The sequence below is a fragment of the Acanthaster planci genome, linkage group LG11, assembly GCF_054643075.1.
Source record: "Acanthaster planci isolate LZ-2023a linkage group LG11, COTS_SCS, whole genome shotgun sequence".
Lineage (NCBI taxonomy): Eukaryota > Metazoa > Echinodermata > Asteroidea > Valvatida > Acanthasteridae > Acanthaster > Acanthaster planci.
This window is the reverse complement of record NC_141787.1, coordinates 16829743-16848242: the sequence shown is the minus strand read 5'-3', so window position 1 is coordinate 16848242 and position 18500 is coordinate 16829743. Positions and strand designations below refer to the sequence as shown.

General features: G+C 38.3%; 1 protein-coding gene across 5 annotated transcripts in view; it reads left to right on the top strand.

Annotated features, from left to right (window-relative positions):
* Window positions 1–18104, top strand: part of LOC110976374 (histone-lysine N-methyltransferase EHMT2-like) — a 34059-nt gene extending 15955 nt beyond the window's left edge. For 4 of the 5 annotated variants that reach the window (XM_087143237.1, XM_087143239.1, XM_087143238.1 and 1 more), the window contains 10 exons: window positions 390–494; window positions 619–734; window positions 1212–1250; window positions 1932–2099; window positions 3362–3506; window positions 4388–4468; window positions 10710–10912; window positions 11359–11437; window positions 12480–12655; window positions 14944–18104. In XM_087143237.1, the coding sequence (XP_086999363.1) occupies window positions 390–494; window positions 619–734; window positions 1212–1250; window positions 1932–2099; window positions 3362–3506; window positions 4388–4468; window positions 10710–10912; window positions 11359–11437; window positions 12480–12655; window positions 14944–15067 (1236 nt within the window). In that variant the 3' untranslated portion in view covers window positions 15068–18104. Of the gene's footprint in view, window positions 1–389; window positions 495–618; window positions 735–1211; window positions 1251–1931; window positions 2100–3361; window positions 3507–4387; window positions 4469–10709; window positions 10913–11358; window positions 11438–12479; window positions 12656–13308; window positions 13437–14943 lie in introns of all 5 variants that reach the window. The other variant, XR_015427183.1, reaches the window with a different exon arrangement.
* The last annotated feature ends 396 nt before the right edge of the window (window positions 18105–18500 follow it).

The following is an 18500-nucleotide window of genomic DNA, read 5'->3' as shown; positions in this document are numbered from 1 at the left end:
TCTTTGCTCCATCGGAAATATGCTGAGATGCATAGACAATAGATCTAGTCATAGCTTTGGAAGCCTGTTTTAGACATTGCTTCAGATTTTCTAGTCAATTCCGAAGTATCTTATTAAATTGAAATCTATAACAAAGAGACAAAGCTAATCAGGATGGTGCTTTCTGTTAAACATTTCCAGACAGATATTCTTTGAAAAGTTAACAAATCATTGGTTTTTGTGGTAACATCTGTGTCTCCTTAAAGAGAGTATGTCATTAATATCAAAAACTGATTCATTAAAGATGCATTATTACCCTGAATAGGAGTACCTACCTCCAAGTAATCAACAGTGGCTTGGACACGGCAGCATTTCACCATTTCATTGTTGAGATTTTATTTTTTGGTTAGGACGATGGTGGTTGGACACCAATCATCTGGGCTGCCGAGTACAAACACATTCCAGTCGTGAAGTATCTCATAGAACGAGGTGCTGATCCGAATGTCAGAGACAAGGTATGCGAATCAATCAAGAATAAACAGGTGCATGGCACTATTAATTACATTTGATTACGCCCAAAAGGCATTAAAGGATTTCTACAGCTGATTTAGTAACTGACTTGTGACACTTTGTCTTCAGGAGGGCAATTCAGGTCTTCATTGGGCTGTCTTCTCTGGATCAGAAGACGTCGCTGAGCTTTTCCTCAATAGACATTGTGATGTCTACGCACCCAACATTCATGGAGACACACCACTGTGAGTGGAGCTAGAGTATGTTATACCAAGCAGACATTTCAGTGGTCTGCAAGTAAATGTGTATCTTGGTAAAATTCATTTATTTCTAATTGCTTAGGGGCCTACTGTGGAGATATGATTTACCTTTCAATGTCATGGAAACCACTTTTCTTACCTTTATTGCTTTAAGAACTCAGAAGTAGTTCATCATATGATACAGCAGTATTATCGTATGAAACAAGTGCTTTGTTATCAAGGAATGAAAGAAACTTTTTCCAAAAATCTTGTGCTTCATTTCCTAGGTATAACTTTCCAGTGCCATTTCTTTTGTCATGAGTGTAGCATGTAATGATTTGTTTTATGATGTGAAGTATGAGCAAAATCTTTCCCAGTGTTCTCAAATATCTTTCCTTTATCAAAATTCAGGAGTAACTTAAACTGTTATCCTGTCTTTTGTAACTCTAATTTTTGGTTTTTTTTTCTTTTCTTTTTGGGCAGACACATTGCCTCCAGAGAGAATCACTACGGCTGTGTCACGTAAGTACTTTGTTTCTCAAAAACCACAAATTATATGTAAATATAAGCAGGAAACGTGTTTGCCAAGCAGTGGTCCCCCATTTCCATGTGAATCTGGCACAAAGTACACAAGAAATCTGACAGGACCGTATTCCTGTTGACTATTTGGGTATGGCAGAAGTAGTTTTCTGCTGTCACTTCAGCCTGTTTGTTACTTGTTTGGGTAGTTGTACATCCAGAGGATGGAGTGTATTTGAAATCATAACTCTTCATACATTTTATGCACAAAGTAGTATATTTTACTGTTATGTCCTTGCGATATTCAAGGAAGCAGGTTTGTAGAGTAATAATAATAATATTAATAATTTATTCATTTATAAAGCGCAAATTTCATATAGGTATGTTCAAATGAGCTGTACAATGAAGACATCAAGCGTGGAACAATGGATACATTTAAACATGGTTGAGCCGATGGTATACAATTATTATTCACGATTCACGGTAGAATAAATCTCTTTTGGAAAAATGTATTGACTCTGAGTGGTATTATTGATAGGATGGTTCTGGACATTTGAACAGTGTGATTTGTTCATCTTAAGGAAATTGTCTTGCACTCTTAAGTCAGCCACTCCGAGATGCCCATAGGGAGAAATATTCCTTTTTCCAATAGATGTTGAACATTGCTTGTTTTTCTTGCCTTAGCATGCTGCTTCTGCGAAATGCCAACATTGCAGTCACAAACCAGGAAGGTGAGACACCTCTAGATTGTGCCAAGCCAAACTCGGATGTAACCTTAGCTTTGCAGGTGAATGAGAAGATGAAACTGGCTGCTGGTAACAGAGCTATCAGAACAGAAAAGATCATCAGTCGGTAAGAATTAGAAGCAGAATAGGACCTATACAAAGATTACGGTAGTCATGTAACGTAGCCTTATTGATCATAAAGTTGAGGAACAAAAATCTTTATCTTCTGTGTTCTTGATAATGAAAAGAATGCCATTCAGGTGAATTTCAGGGTATACGTAGAGGGTTGTGTGGTCCATAAAGTAATTCTTGCAATTTTAATTCATTCTCTGAACCAAGTAGAGTTATGTCTTGCATAGATCCTTCATTTCACTCTGTGATTCTATAGTTCTGTGATCTTTTCTGTTACACAGTTGTCCCCGTCTTGAATAGATCCTTCATTTCTCTCTGTGATTCTATAGTTCTGTGATCTTTTCTGTTACACAGTTGTCCCCGTCTTGAATAGATCCTTCATTTCTCTCTGTGATTCTATAGTTCTGTGATCTTTTCTGTTACACAGTTGTCCCTGTCTTGAATAGATCCTTCATTTCTCTCTCTGATTCTATAGTTCTGTGATCTTTTCTGTTACACAGTTGTCCCCGTCTTGAATAGATCCTTCATTTCTCTCTGTGATTCTATAGTTCTGTGATCTTTTCTGTTACACAGTTGTCCCCGTCTTGAATAGATCCTTCATTTCTCTCTGTGATTCTATAGTTCTGTGATCTTTTCTGTTACACAGTTGTCCCCGTCTTGAATAGATCCTTCATTTCTCTCTGTGATTCTATAGTTCTGTGATCTTTTCTGTTACACAGTTGTCCCCGTCTTGAATAGATCCTTCATTTCTCTCTGTGATTCTATAGTTCTGTGATCTTTTCTGTTACACAGTTGTCCCCGTCTTGAATAGATCCTTCATTTCTCTCTGATTCTATAGTTCTGTGATCTTTTCTGTTACACAGTTGTCCCCGTCTTGAATAGATCCTTCATTTCTCTCTGATTCTATAGTTCTGTGATCTTTTCTGTTACACAGTTGTCCCCGTCTTGAATAGATCCTTCATTTCTCTCTGATTCTATAGTTCTGTGATCTTTTCTGTTACACAGTTGTAGTTGCAGCTCTTTCATGTAAATGAATAATAGAAACAAAAATTTTTAAGAGTTGTGCCAAAAGTTAGCCAAAGCTCTTTTAGCCAAGACACTACTGAAAAAACTCTTTTGTCAAAGATGTTAGGAATTCCCAATTGATACGTAGCTTTGGTTTTCTGAATCTGAATGTCCCATTTGTTTTTTTTTTTCTTTTACTTATTTTATCCTCATTTTTTTCAATTTCCTGTTTTTTTTCTGTTTTTGTCCCAGTGATATATCCCGTGGTTTGGAATCACTTCCCATTACTGCTGTCAATGCCATCAATGATGACCCTGTGCCAACAGACTTTCACTATGTTGCCCAGAGCTGTGAAACAAAGCCTCTCAGCATCAACCACAGTATCAAGAATCCACCGGTAGGTGCAATGCGTGCTGGAAAATAGTTTACACCTTTATATTTACCCTTTATATCCCACAGTTGTAATATCCCTAGTTATGTCTCATACCCTGAGAGCCTGCACCCTAAGATATATATAGGGAGTCAGGTTGGCAAGGTAGTTCTTTCCTCGCCTTCCACCTCTGTGGTCCCGGGTTCAATTCCGGGCCCGGTCCACATGTTGATTAGGTTTTCAGTCCCTACCTGACTCTGTGGGTTTTACCTAGAATATTCCTCTGGGATTTTCCTCCCACTTCTAAAACTGTAACTGCTTCTTACTGTCTCCCCTTTACTGATGTTGGTGAATGTGGGTTGTTTGGCGGCTGCCCGAGACACCCTTGTATACCATCGGCTCAACCATGTTTAAATGTATTCATTGTTCCACGCTCAATGTCTTCATTGTACAGCGCATTCGAACATATCTATATGAAATTTGCGCTTGATAAATGAATGAATTATTATTATTATTGTTATTATTCCAAGTTATGTAACGCACCTTCAGATCCCAGAGATCTCACATGCTTGCTGCAACAGACGCAAAAATTTCTGTTTCTTGTTGTTCTTTATGATGCCTACAAAAATGTAATGCATTCTGGTCATTAAAGAAAATGAGAGAAGTCAACTTTTCCATGGTACCAAGATGATATCTTCCCCTAATCCCATGGTACCAAGATGATATCTTCCCCTAATCCCATGGTACCAAGATGATATCTTCCCCTAATCCCATTTTTTATTGTATCGCCCAGATCCTCTGTCCTTGCACCTGCCCATATCACCTGTATGTTAGTAAGCCGTCTGGTAAACAGGCGTAATATGTTTATACAGACATTCATCAATCAGTTGTATATTTCTCTTCATCAGATGTGTACTTGTACCAATGAAGATTGCTACACAGACAGCTGTGAGTGTGCCAACAACAGTGTTCAATGCTGGTATGACTCGGTGAGTAGTTCCTTCAACTATTTGATGTGTGACCAGATTCTACTAAATTGAGTAGTTGAGCCATTTTTCCAGTGTTAATGCTGGTATGACTCGGTGAGTAGTCCCTTCAAGAATAGGACATGTGACCAGATTCTACTAAATTGAGTCGTTGGGCCACTTTTCCTAGTGTTAATGCTGGTATGACTCGGTGAGTAGTCCCTTCAAGAATAGGACATGTGACCAGATTCTACTAAATTGAGTTGTTGAGCCATTTTTCCAGTGTTAATGCTGGTATGACTCGGTGAGTAGTCCCTTCAAGAATAGGACATGTGACCAGATTCTACTAAATTGAGTCGTTGGGCCATTTTTCCAGTGTTAATGCTGGTATGACTCCGTGAGTAGTCCCTTCAAGAATAGGACATGTGACCAGATTCTACTAAATTGAGTTGTTGAGCCACTTTTCCAGTGTTAATGCTGGTATGACTCGGTGAGTAGTCCCTTCAAGAATAGGACATGTGACCAGATTCTACTAAATTGAGTCGTTGGGCCACTTTTCCTAATGTTAATGCTGGTATGACTCGGTGAGTAGTCCCTTCAAGAATAGGACATGTGACCAGATTCTACTAAATTGAGTCGTTGGGCCACTTTTCCTAGTGTTAATGCTGGTATGACTCGGTGAGTAGTCCCTTCAAGAATAGGACATGTGACCAGATTCTACTAAATTGAGTTGTTGAGCCATTTTTCCTAGTGTTAATGCTGGTATGACTCGGTGAGTAGTCCCTTCAAGAATAGGACATGTGACCAGATTCTACTAAATTGAGTCGTTGGGCCACTTTTCCTAGTGTTAATGCTGGTATGACTCGGTGAGTAGTCCCTTCAAGAATAGGACATGTGACCAGATTCTACTAAATTGAGTCGTTGGGCCACTTTTCCAGTACTTTTGCTCTTGTGTGAATCAGTAAACCAATTTCTCTTATTGTATGTATCAGTCAGTCTGGTATCCTGATGAAATGAACATTATGTGGATATAGCATATTAAGGGTTCCTATCGATATGTATTGTGCAAGATTCTTTTCAAAGTGTTTAAGTGGCTCATGTGACTTCCAAATCGTGTTGTTAGGCTTGGTTACAAATGACTGAAAGTAATACATAGATAATGGCTGAAGAGTGTGGAGGGGTAGATTCATAAGACCACAAAGAAAGCAATCTCTTTCAGAAAGAAATGGTAATTGAAATAATGTCTTGACATTTGAAACAGTGCACTCTGATTGCCTTGAGGAAATTGAGTTTCAGTGATGAGCTCTCTCCTGTAGGAATGTTGCTTTGTAGTGTTTAAATGTGGTTCAGTGGGTATTCAAAATGTTTTTGCACAAAGATTTGAAATATATATTCATGGGAGAGTATATTTTGTATGTTGAACTAGAAAAGCAGTTGAATGAATCGACCTATTGTACTTCCTAACCTCAATACATTTAGCACCGGATGAATGTTGAACTGTACATCCCATACATTTATGTAATAATCAAAGCCATGAAATGAATTTTTACTACGCCATTTTACAAAATTTATCCTTGTGGTTTGTTCTTGAAAGGAAATAATTTGTCTTGATTTTTAAAAATTGTCATAAAGTTCTCTTTCCTTTTTTTATAAGTTTTATTTTTTGGGCTTGTTTGGTTTTGTTTGTGTTTTTTTTTTTTTTTTTTTACATCACAAAGCTTGTTCCTGATTACCTTTTCGTTGTAACTAAAAAACCAGCCCTGGAATTACAAAACCCTCTGTTCTTTTGTTTTTCAAATGTTGCTGATATTTTGATTTCTTGATTAAAAAGTCAAGAAACTGCATTTTGGTATTGTCCAAATATACACAACTCACGGAATGCACAGGCTCTTGCAGACTTGTCTGCCAATCTGTTTGTTTGAGCTTTGGGCTTGGGTTGTTGTCGGTGACAATATCTGTTGGTTTGGGTCCACCACGAACTAGGACAGACACCTGTCATCACAGCTGAATCCTTTCATCATGATGTAGGAGTAAACACCTGTGCAAATATAAATTCTGATTGAGTATGTGCTGCAGATATAAATTTGATGCAAACTAGGGGACAGAGAGAACCCCCCATTGTGTTGGTCACTGTTAGACTGGGATCTGAGGAATTCTTTTCAGACATGGGGGGAATGTGTGAGGTAACAATTGTGTATAGGGATTGGACTTGCTAGGAGGTACCCCTCTGTCCCATTTTTGCCGGGTATACAGATATTTGTGGAAGGGGAAGAACATGAAATAAACTCAGGATAGCTGAGACAGCAGTCCAAAATCGTGCTAGAAAGCATTATTTAACAAATTCACATACTAAAATCACTTTAGCTTCCAAGCGAACAGAATATGCAGTACGTGGTATTTTCTTTTAACTTTCTTATATCAAAGCAATAGGTTTGTCATGAAGCTGCGTCTGATCCTAGTCTCTCTGACCAGTTTGTGAGTTTTAACCTTTTCAGAACCTTGGCTTTTTGTACAGAAAGTTTTCAAACCTGGGTCATTTTAGATCTTTATGCAATTTTCCTTCCACATTATGTAATCTTTTTCTGTTGTCCATGACAAATGCTTAAGAGCATCGATTTCTCCTAGTCCCTTACATGTTGCCGTTTCATTACATTTGATAGATCTTACACCAAATTCAGAATTCATGTATTCTTAGAGTTAATGCCAAATCTCAGGCAAATAAAAGCCTCAGTTCTTAGCAGAAAGTATTAAAGTTTATCTGTGCAGTTTTTGAAATAAAAGGCTATGTTTACAGTGTATTTGAATTAGCAACTGAAAACAAGTCAGCCAAGTTGTTAGAAATCTGGCTCAGTGTAAAGGGAGAGTTGTGGTTATGCAGTTGTAATTGTCCAACAGAATCATTTCACTTGACATGTTCAAGGAAAAAGAGATTGCAAATACACTTTAAACTGTAATTTGTTAGATGATGGAAAAGAACATTTTATATAAATAGTGAATTATAAACAGCATTCATAAGTACCTCAGACAGTCTCCCTATTCAATAACATACAACTTGACCACGTATTCACATTTGGTAATGCCTGCTGAGAAGAGATACTGCTTGCTGCGTAAACCATGCGCTGGCACCTGGATACTAAACAGTTTAATCAATTCTGATTGGTCAATGGGCATGCCAGTTGGACTATTTGCGCAATGAATATTCCATAAAATAGAGGGGGTTGTTTACGAAAATGAAAGGAAAATTCTAGAACAAAATCAGTGAAAATCCATATCCACAATCTTGACTTCTTTTGACGATCTGACTGAAAAGGTATATATGGATGGGATAAATATTTGCTTGGCTGGTCTCAAGACCAGCTAAGGAGACTTAATGCTGTTAGTCGCTTCAATTCGCCCAAGCTGGTCTTTAACCTGCTTATAAGATGAGCCAAGCACATATTTATTCCCTTATTGATTAGCATTCTCTTCAGCCTCTGAAAAAGATAGTATGTTCATTATGAAGGTTGTGGAGATGAATCCAATAAATTCATGAAGCCCAAAATCAGAGGCACTTTCCCCTTCTTCAGAGAACTTCAGTGTTTGCAGTATCTCCCCTGTACGTTTCTTGAATAAGCTGTTTAATGGGTGGGGCTAAGGGAATGTAGGGAGGGGCATATCCTCCAGCAAAAGACCCCCCCGTAGAAGCCACCATAAATAAATACACATTATTTCAGTGCCCCCTTGGGAAATAAGTCTAAACCCTGGTTATGCCATTGCTTGTTTGAATTGTGGACCACACGGTGTGCGTTGGTGTACTTCAGTGCCAAAACAAAAAAGGATATCACTTTTCGTGTTAAAATCTATAGTACAATATGATGAGAATAAAATTATTTATTCATATGAAATGTTAAGGGTTTGGTTGTGCATAGCATTTGTGTACATAGGAATGAATCATGACCACTTAGTGGTGGGATTTGTTTGCTGTTAAGAGCAGCTGTGCAATCAACTCTGACTGCTTTGAAGATGGTGGACCTCTGCCTCTGAAATATAAAGCCATTTCTTTAACTTCTTTTTCATTGTTGACAATCTGGCAAGTGATATTGGCTATAATTTGATTTACCCAGAGGTTAACCCTTTATGGACATAGATCTGAATTTCTTTCACAAACTAGCTTTTCAGTCCCAGGATCTGTTTACATGGGACAAACATGCTATCAATTATTTTAATATTATTAACCTATTTTAGAGCTAATCCAATCCCCCGTGCTGGCACTCACATCTGTCTCTTTTGTTTTACCTGAAATCTTTACTTGTAGGCATCTCATGACATCCCCACACAAATCTAAAATGTCCAAAGGAGAAATAGAAGTTTTAAAGACCATCTACAAATAAAAAGTATATTGGAAATGTCAAACAGCTATCGGGGAAGTTCAACCTTCTCCCTCATGGCTCTCTTTTTGTTGCTCTAGTGAAGTGTTTAATATGCCAAAAGTCAAACAAGGGAATTTACAGGCTTGACCTCTGAGTTACTGTACCTGTGATCAGTTGTAAAGATTATGAGTGTGTGACATAATTTTCATTAAGAATGACATTTTTTGTAGCATGTCAAGGCTTAAGTAAAACGTTGTAGATAGGATAAAGCATGTTGCTTGCACTCCTTCCTTTACTTTGGGAAGATTGATGAGACAGTGGCAGACAGGTTTTTTTTTTCATTGACAGGGCTTCCTGTGCGCTTTTAATGAAATTCAATACAAGTCAATGATGTATACTGTTCAGAAAACATCTCATTACATTTGTGTTTGGATTTGAACCACTCGACTTCCTATTGGTAACTGGTTCTGTTTCAGGATGGTCGTCTTTGATCTGCTTAAATTTGTGTTTGGATTTGAACCACTCGACTTCCTATTGGTAACTGGTTCTGTTTCAGGATGGTCATCTTTGATCTGCTTAAATTTATGTTTGGATTTGAACCACTCGACTTCCTATTGGTAACTGGTTCTGTTTCAGGATGGTCGTCTTTGATCTGCTTAAATTTGTGTTTGGATTTGAACCACTCGACTTTCTATTGGTAACTGGTTCTGTTTCAGGATGGTCGTCTTTGATCTGCTTAAATTTGTGTTTGGATTTGAACCACTCGACTTCCTATTGGTAACTGGTTCTGGTTCAGGATGGTCGTCTTTGATCTGCTTAAATTTATGTTTGGATTTGAACCACTCGACTTCCTATTGGTAACTGGTTCTGGTTCAGGATGGTCATCTTTGATCTGCTTAAATTTGTGTTTGGATTTGAACCACTCGACTTCCTATTGGTAACTGGTTCTGGTTCAGGATGGTCGTCTTTGATCTGCTTAAATTTGTGTGTGGATTGGAGCCACTAAACTTCCTATTGGTAACTGGTTCTGTTTCAGGATGGTTGTCTTTGATCTGCTTAAATTTATGTTTGGATTTGAACCACTCGACTTCCTATTGTTAACTGGTTCTGTTTCAGGATGGTTGTCTTTGATCTGCTTAAATTTGTGTTTGGATTTGAACCACTCGACTTCCTATTGGTAACTGGTTCTGTTTCAGGATGGTTGTCTTTGATCTGCTTAAATTTGTGTTTGGATTTGAACCACTCGACTTCCTATTGGTAACTGGTTCTGTTTCAGGATGGTCGTCTTTGATCTGCTTAAATTTGTGTTTGGATTTGAACCACTCGACTTCCTATTGGTAACTGGTTCTGTTTCAGGATGGTTGTCTTTGATCTGCTTAAATTTGTGTTTGGATTTGAACCACTCGACTTCCTATTGGTAACTGGTTCTGTTTCAGGATGGTTGTCTTTGATCTGCTTAAATTTATGTTTGGATTGGAGCCACTCGACTTCCTATTGGTAACTGGTTCTGGTTCAGGATGGTTGTCTTTGATCTGCTTAAATTTGTGTTTGGATTTGAACCACTCGACTTCCTATTGGTAACTGGTTCTGTTTCAGGATGGTTGTCTTTGATCTGCTTAAATTTATGTTTGGATTTGAACCACTCGACTTCCTATTGGTAACTGGTTCTGTTTCAGGATGGTCGTCTTTGATCTGCTTAAATTTGTGTTTGGATTTGAACCACTCGACTTCCTATTGGTAACTGGTTCTGTTTCAGGATGGTCGTCTTTGATCTGCTTAAATTTATGTTTGGATTTGAACCACTCGACTTCCTATTGGTAACTGGTTCTGTTTCAGGATGGTCGTCTTTGATCTGCTTAAATTTATGTTTGGATTTGAACCACTCGACTTTCTATTGGTAACTGTTTTTGTTTCAGGATGGTCGTCTCTTTCCTGATTTTGACTACCATGAACCTCCTCTAATCTTTGAGTGTGGACCTGGTTGTAAGTGTTGGAGATCCTGTCGTAATCGTGTAGTTCAGAATGGCATCAGGTGCCACCTTCAGCTCTACCGCACAGCAAAAATCGGCTGGGGTGTTCGTGTCACCCAAGATGTGCCACAGGGTACCTTCATTTGCGAGTAAGTTGAGAAATTTCTAAAATATTGAAAGTTTTAGCCAGTCTAATGTGTGCCGCCAAATGTGGGAATCAGTTTGTGCTTGTTACTCCGAGAAGAGAGAAACATTTTCTGCAAGTCAAGGAATCTTAACCATCAATCATAGGTTTGCTTCAATGATGTATCAATAAAGTTACATGTACCAACTGTTAGTTATCAATAATGTGAGTATTGGAACAGCTTTTATGCTTACTAGAGAGTATTTCAAAACAGACATCTTCAGGAAACTTACATCAGCGGAAACATTTCCTTATTTTCTTTATGACATAAAACATCTAAAATTGACAGTTGTGACTTCACCCTCATTTATAACAGTAAGTGATATTTAATCCTGTTCCACTATTCAAGCAACAATACTTGGAGATACAAAGAATTACCCAAGGTCATCTTCTAATGTCTTTGTGGGTCAGGTACTCTGGGGAGCTGATTTCTGATGCAGAGGCTGACAAAAGAGAGGACGATTCTTATCTCTTTGATCTTGATAATGAGGTATGATATTAACATCGGACTCTTTGAAGTTTGAAACTGTTAACCCCCTTTCCATCTGCTCATATCAATGTAAAATGAGTGAGTAAATAAAGAAATACCTTAAGTGATCAATATCAGTTTTGTCGCACCTGCTAACATGAGTAGCTCAGTTTTGAGTAAAAATCATTGCTCAATTTTTTTTCTGCAGTGAATCTTCCACACCCCCTCCCCCCCAAAAAAACTGACATGGTACTATTTCTAGAAGCGCTTTGACACTCTGTGACTGTCGCAGCAAAAGGAGGATTAAAGAAGCCAAAATTGGCCATGGCAATGTACCTTACATCATACACTATGCATCATGCATTATCTGTTGACTTACTGAGACGCCATCCACAATAGGCTCCTTGTAACGCTCCTCAAAGGCTTGTAAAGAGACGCCATCCACAATAGGCTCCTTGTAACGCTCCTCAAAGGCTTGTAAAGAGACGCCATCCACAATAGGCTCTTTGTAACGCTCCTCAAAGGCTTGTAATCTATACTCCCAGACACCGGTGCAGTCCAAGCAAGAAAGCAAGCATCATCTGGCCTCACTGTTCCCATGATTCCAGACAGCCAAGATTACATTAGGAACTGCTCCAAAGTGCACAGTATACAGCTGATTTCCACTGTCAGATTCACTTCACCACACCAAAACATCTTTTATACATGTCAAAGCATCCTGTCACCCACATTGACAGCAGATTCTGAACTTGTTCTATGAGCCTTGTAGTGACTATGATCTGGCTTTCCTAAACCCTACAAACGCCATAAAGCTCTGTTTTGAAGAAGTCACCCAAACCCCATTAACACATCTTAAACATTGAAGAAGCTTACTCTGCTCTCTTCTCAGTTTTACTAGTTTGTCAGACCCATGGACCTTGCGTTGATATAAGTCCTGAATTGAATTCATCATGTCTAAATCCCAACTTGGCAGTCCCCCATTACAGAGAACCCCTTTAGTAACAGCTCAAACCAGCTAATTTGAATCAAGAATTACCACCAAATCTCCTCTTGTCGTCCCCAGGAGAGGGAGGTGTATTGTATCGATGCCCGTTACTATGGCAACGTCAGTCGTTTCATTAATCATCAGTGTGATCCCAACATCGTGCCAGTGAGGGTGTTTATTGAGCACCGCGATATCAGCTTTCCCCGGATTGCTTTCTTTGCTTCACGTGACATCAAAGCACAGGAGGAGCTTGGGTAAGATCTCCAAACTTTTTACCCATATTTCAGCCTGTGGTGTTTCCATGGTTAATGAAAAGAAATTTCCCAAGTCATAAGTACATTTCAGACATGTTTGAACATATTTGTCCATTTTTGTTCTATTCTCAATTTGTGTCATTTTAGGTCCCGATTCTTCGAATTATAATCTGTACAGTTTTACCCTTCATGTAGTCGGGCTCACTACACTCCAGGACCTTAAGCTGTATGGAGTATTTAAATCACAGTTCTCAACTCCAGTGAAAATTTTGCCTTTTACATGTCTTGTTGATCAGTTAACATCAGCAATATTACAGAATCTTTTTATTTGAAATCACAAACACATTCTTCAAAATGTTTTAGCTGTATAGTTTGTAAAATTTTAAATCCTAAATTTCAGGGGTTTTTTTCATACCATCATTCAAAACACAAATTCTTCAGGTATATTTAATATTTTAAACCAATTGAGCCATAGGCTGGTAAGCTAATGAGTTTATTTTTCGATAATGACTATCAATATACACAGGCCTTCATTATCATATAGATGTATCTTGCAGACAAGATAAGGTTTCTGGCAGTTATCCGCTATTCGATGTCTTAAATCCCTCTTCGTTGTTTTCAGTAATGTTCCCTCTCTTGAACTGTCCCTCCAGGCCAACTATAGCATCCCCAGTTTACCCTCTGATGAATAAGTCATAGGTGTCCCGAACAAATCGTAAGATTGGAGCAGTGGGGGAAAACAGAAAGGAAAGGTGAAAGATGCTGGTCCCGTTGCCATGAGGTTTGCTTTCCATCAAAACATGTTAATGTAAAGCCTGCCCTCCAGTGCTGAAGTCACACGGGAAATCTGAAAAGTGTTTAGCTTTTTTGTCGACCACTGCCAGGAGTCAGTCGGTGGTGTGTCTGTCCCATCTTCACAGGAGCAGGAATTGCTCAGCTTGGAACTGCTGTGAAAACAGACGGTATTCATGGGTTTTTTTTTTATTTATTGGGAAAAAGGTCTATTTTGTAGCTAAATATTTCCCTGGGAGTCGCACTGCAGAGGTGAAATAGTTGCCGAGAGACTTGGAGTCTTCAGGGCTCAATCAGAAAATTCAAGCGTCATATTTCAAAGGGTGATCTACTTTGAGCTGGACAATTTTAGGTAGGGATCAACAGAAATAGGTTACGAGTGTCACTTAAAATCAGTGCTTGAAGGGACAGTGTTGTATGACTAAATTGTTGTATGAAATATCAAGTAATATAATGCGCTTCACCCCATGATCTGCACTCTGTGTTCAAAATGTGATAGCACCAGGAAGTATAGTAATCAACAGAGCTGTATGATTTCCTTCTGGAGGGTTACATGGAATGGATTAAAATTAACTCACTTGGAAAAGGCATATTTTCTTACTTGCACATAATTTTTACTTCTTCTCGTACTGTTTTTATTTTGGAGTTTCAATGCACCACAAGGTTAGGAAAAAGAAATAAAATGTCTAAAAAACTAAATGCAAAGGCAGCCTTTATAAATCTGAATCCAGTAGGGTATCTCTGTGTGCAGTTTATGCTACAGCTCTGTGTATCTAATCAGAATTGGTAACGTGGTTTGGAGTTTTTACAGTTCTTTCCAAAAAGTTGACCTTTTTCAGTCATTCGTAGTAAATGTTTTGTTATTCATTTCATTATTTTTTGTCAAAGGAATGGTCAACGGGATGCAGGAATGACACAGTACAGGCTAATACTATGGAAAGTTTGATGAATTGTTGAACTCTTTCTGGGATTTTTATTAACACCCCCACCCCAATTTTCCTTTTCATAAATTCCTCTCTATCTGTAAGCCCTCATCAGTACTCGGATTCAAAACATCCCCCAGGCAAAATGTCAGATGTGTTCACGCTCTGCTCCTGGCAATAAAGAGAAAAGTGAGATATGTTAAAATCCCCGGAATATTGGGAAATGACAAGATCCAATTAATCACACAAGGGAGCACAAGATCTTAGTGCAGCCTCTGGCCAAGTGTGCTGTTCACTTGTAGTTCACCAAATGAATGATTGATGATCTCATTTGAAAGGTCAAATATTACTAGAAATCTGCTGGCAGTTTGCCCATCCCCCATATTTTCGTACATCCTTTATAGTCACAAACTTGTAGGAAATATTAACAACACACAAAGAGGAACTGTACAGATTCTACTGGAAAAGTCATTCCTTGACAACAACTGATTTGGGTGAGATAAAATTGAATTCAGTTAATTTTAGGTTTGTCAGTAGTACCTGAGAACTGAAGAATCTCTCTTTATTTTCCAGCTTTGACTACGGGGACAAATTCTGGGCAATCAAATCCAAGTTTTTCACCTGCTGCTGTGGATCAGAGCATTGTAAACATTCTGAAGGAACCTCAGGCAGTGATGAAGGGGATCCAGATAGCTGAAACCATCCAGGATAACAGGTGGTGTTTGTTCTCTCTGTGTTATCATCATTGTTTTATTAGGTTCCTGATTCCAAAGAGGTACTGCTGGGCACAAACTAATACTCGGCCAATTGTCCACTCAGTCTATGATTCTGAAGAGCACCAGTCCAGGGCAGGATGTCGTATTGAGGTTTGGGGCTGGTAATCTTTTCTTGCTGAGCAGTACTTTTCAACACTTGGCAGAATCGTATGCTTTGTAGCTCTAAGGAGCAAAATTATTTCTGAAGGTATGATTTACTATTTTTATCTGGGAGAATTTCTTAAGTACTTCAGTGTTTGTAAACTCTGATAAAATTTGCAAAAAATCCAACTGGGCTCGAAAGAGATGGGTAATAGTTCAGTTCTCTTGAGTTTTTGGAGTCATTAAACCACCTTTTACACCTTTGAAACAGTTTCCAATAAACCTAAAATAAAACTCACTCTGAAGAGATGTCAGGGATAAACAGAACAAAGTTGAGAGAAGCATTGGCTGTGTGAATAGAAGCAACAAGAAAAACTGTCTTTGACTGGGAATTGTAAACCCTTCCAATGTTGTCATTGCGGGGTCATCTAAATAGAGGATTCGGTTGGCAAGGTGTTTTAGGTTGTGAGTAAATTGTGAGAGTTCCTTGCTGTGACTGGCCATTTTTATTAGAATTCCTTCTTCACCCACTAGCCCTCACCCACTTTGTGCCTTGCTGAGCCAGAAATCGTGACCAATCTTGAAATTTTTTATCCTTTTTGCAGTATTACCTACATTTAAATTGTAACACCACACGTATTTATGATGTCTGTTCTCAGATGGGTGAATAAATGATTAAATCTTCTGGTAGGGAGTCAGGCAATTATAAGTCCAATTTGTACCTTTTTTAAAACACAATTCTATATGACACATTATTTTAAAGGTGGTTACTGTGAAGAAAATGTCTGGTCATACAAAAGGAGAAATGAAAATCAAGTGTCTAATGGCAGTCTCATCATCCTGACAGTTGAAAGTTTGTCATTGTCTGAAAATTTGTATAACCCTCAGAAAGTTTGATGAGGTGACATGCGAACCTCGTACTTACTAAGCCTTTTTTGTCTGCCGCCTCCTCCCCTTAAAAAGACATTTGACACTGCCATCATTTGACCTATATTTGTTACATGGATTAGCTTATGATGGGACCAGATTATTCACAGTCAACTGTCAATGTCCATCCTAGATAAAGCCAGTACATGTCATTGAATGACGATTGTCAACCTTAAATACCGATGCTCCTCTACAGTTTCCTGACATGCAACTTTCCTTGGAGATTGAAAACCAACTATGCAAAATCTTTTGGAACATTCTCTTTTTTGAATTCCATTTTAGATGCCTACCTGGTAAAGTATAGTCACTCCTGTCGCTCCAACCGTAATGTTCAAATCGAATCCACTGCTGTAATCAGCAATTTGATACCCTCCACCATTCCTTTCATTGATAATATCCATATCTTTTTTATCATACAATTCTTACTGCACATGAACCCTCTTCATCTTTTTCAGCCGGTCGTTTGCTATCTCTTACATGAATCATTTTACAAAGCATTGATTCAGAAAACCTGTGTAAACATTCATCACTCAACTCTTATAAATGTTCAGTATACACACTTGTTTTCTCAATCCAGACTTATTTATTATTTTTGCCCGCACTGGACACGTATTAATTTTCACGCAGAGCTGTGAAATCTATCATTGATACCACATTGTATTCACGTGCGTGTGCCGCTGCTTTCTTTTCATTTGAGTTAAATATGGCAGTGGATTGCAGTAATGTCTTAGCAAGCTGGATAGCTAAATATTATTCCAAGGGCAATGACCATCCGAAGAGAAAAGAAAAACTTATTGTGGCACATTAAAAGAGGGGGTTGTTTGGGGTGATTGTGTTTTGTTTTTCAACTTCCAAATAGTCTTCACCGCTTGAGGTATCATTCAGAAATTAAACAGCACCAGTCTACCCAAAACTGGTTCCTGTACATGTGGACACCAGAAACTCAGATAGTTTCATTAATTAATCTGCTCTTTTCATATTTTGTTTTCTCATATGAAGCACAATGTATAAAAATAGATTTTTTTAATTTGCGAGTATATGTAATTATCAATAACAAGCAGAAAGGTCAATCCCTGATTTTTATTTTCATTTATTTTTTTTAGTTGTTACTGACGTCAGTTCTGTACTTACTCATTATTTTCTCACCACATGAAAGTCAGATGAGTTTCAGCGAAGTGAATGAACACGAAGGATTAGCGAATGTGACCTAGCGACTTGTAGTTTTCATCTCAGGTTACATTGAGCAGGAAATGAACTTTTCGGTCTTTCTCCACTCGGAGGAAAAAGAAATGGCTTGAGGGAAAGAATCGTCCGCATGTAAGGGAAGTTGGTGTCTATGGTATTGCTGATTTGTTCTTTGACAATCAACCCTCAGGTGATTTTGTAGTTAACATCACATACTCTCTGATTGTCGGCTCGCGCTTTTCTCTTCTTACAATCTCACAGCTGCATGTCCACATGCCTGGCTATAGGCGTTGATTTCTTTTCTTTGAAGGGTCATACTAAAATATCCATATATCCTTTGAAAGACGAACTGGAATTCTCGTTGTTTGTTGAGATTCCTTCTTTTCCTTGATGTGTTTTTGTGCAACTGGTTAATTGTCATTACTTGTACGTTTTACGTATGGCAGTAATCCAGTTGTACGTTACTGGGTAATGGTCCGGTTATTGACTTTATTGTAATCTTTAAAAAATATGAAGGGGGAATTAAAATGACCTTCCAGTTTTAACAACATTTTAAGTGGTAAAATCAGTTATTGTTCCTTTTTTATGATTTTCACAAAAGTGGAGGATATATTTTTGTTGCTTTGAAGAATTGGACTTGTGTTTTCCTGAGAAGGCTTTTATCTGTGTAACGTAGAGAGACTAGTGCTGTGATTCGATCAGTTATATGGAGCGTGCTGTAAGAATAAAAGACTTAAAAAGAGTTTTCATGAACGAGTTAGCTGAGCTATTTGGAGAATTGGGATTGTTTCATAAAATGTCTTCTTAGCTTTAAATTGAGATTTCGGAAGTTTATAAGGCCAAAATAAGTCTTTGCGTTTCTGTTTTCGATGGGGTACGGTTGAGTAATATGTACAGCAAAGGAGTCCCTCTGGTTCCCGATACATTTAGTCGGGCATTCTTTTATAGATGACGTCATTTCTGTATCCCACAGTGAAGGAGTCCCTCTGGTTCCCCATACATTTAGTCGGGCACTCTTTTATAAATGACGTCATTTCTGTATTCTACATGGCCCTTTTCCTATACTCGACTTGGGCTCCGTCTCGGGCTTCGTTCCCAAAACCAATCCCCGGTTGTGGGCCTGAAGCGTTTAAATTAAATTGGATTACTGTAATTTTTTGC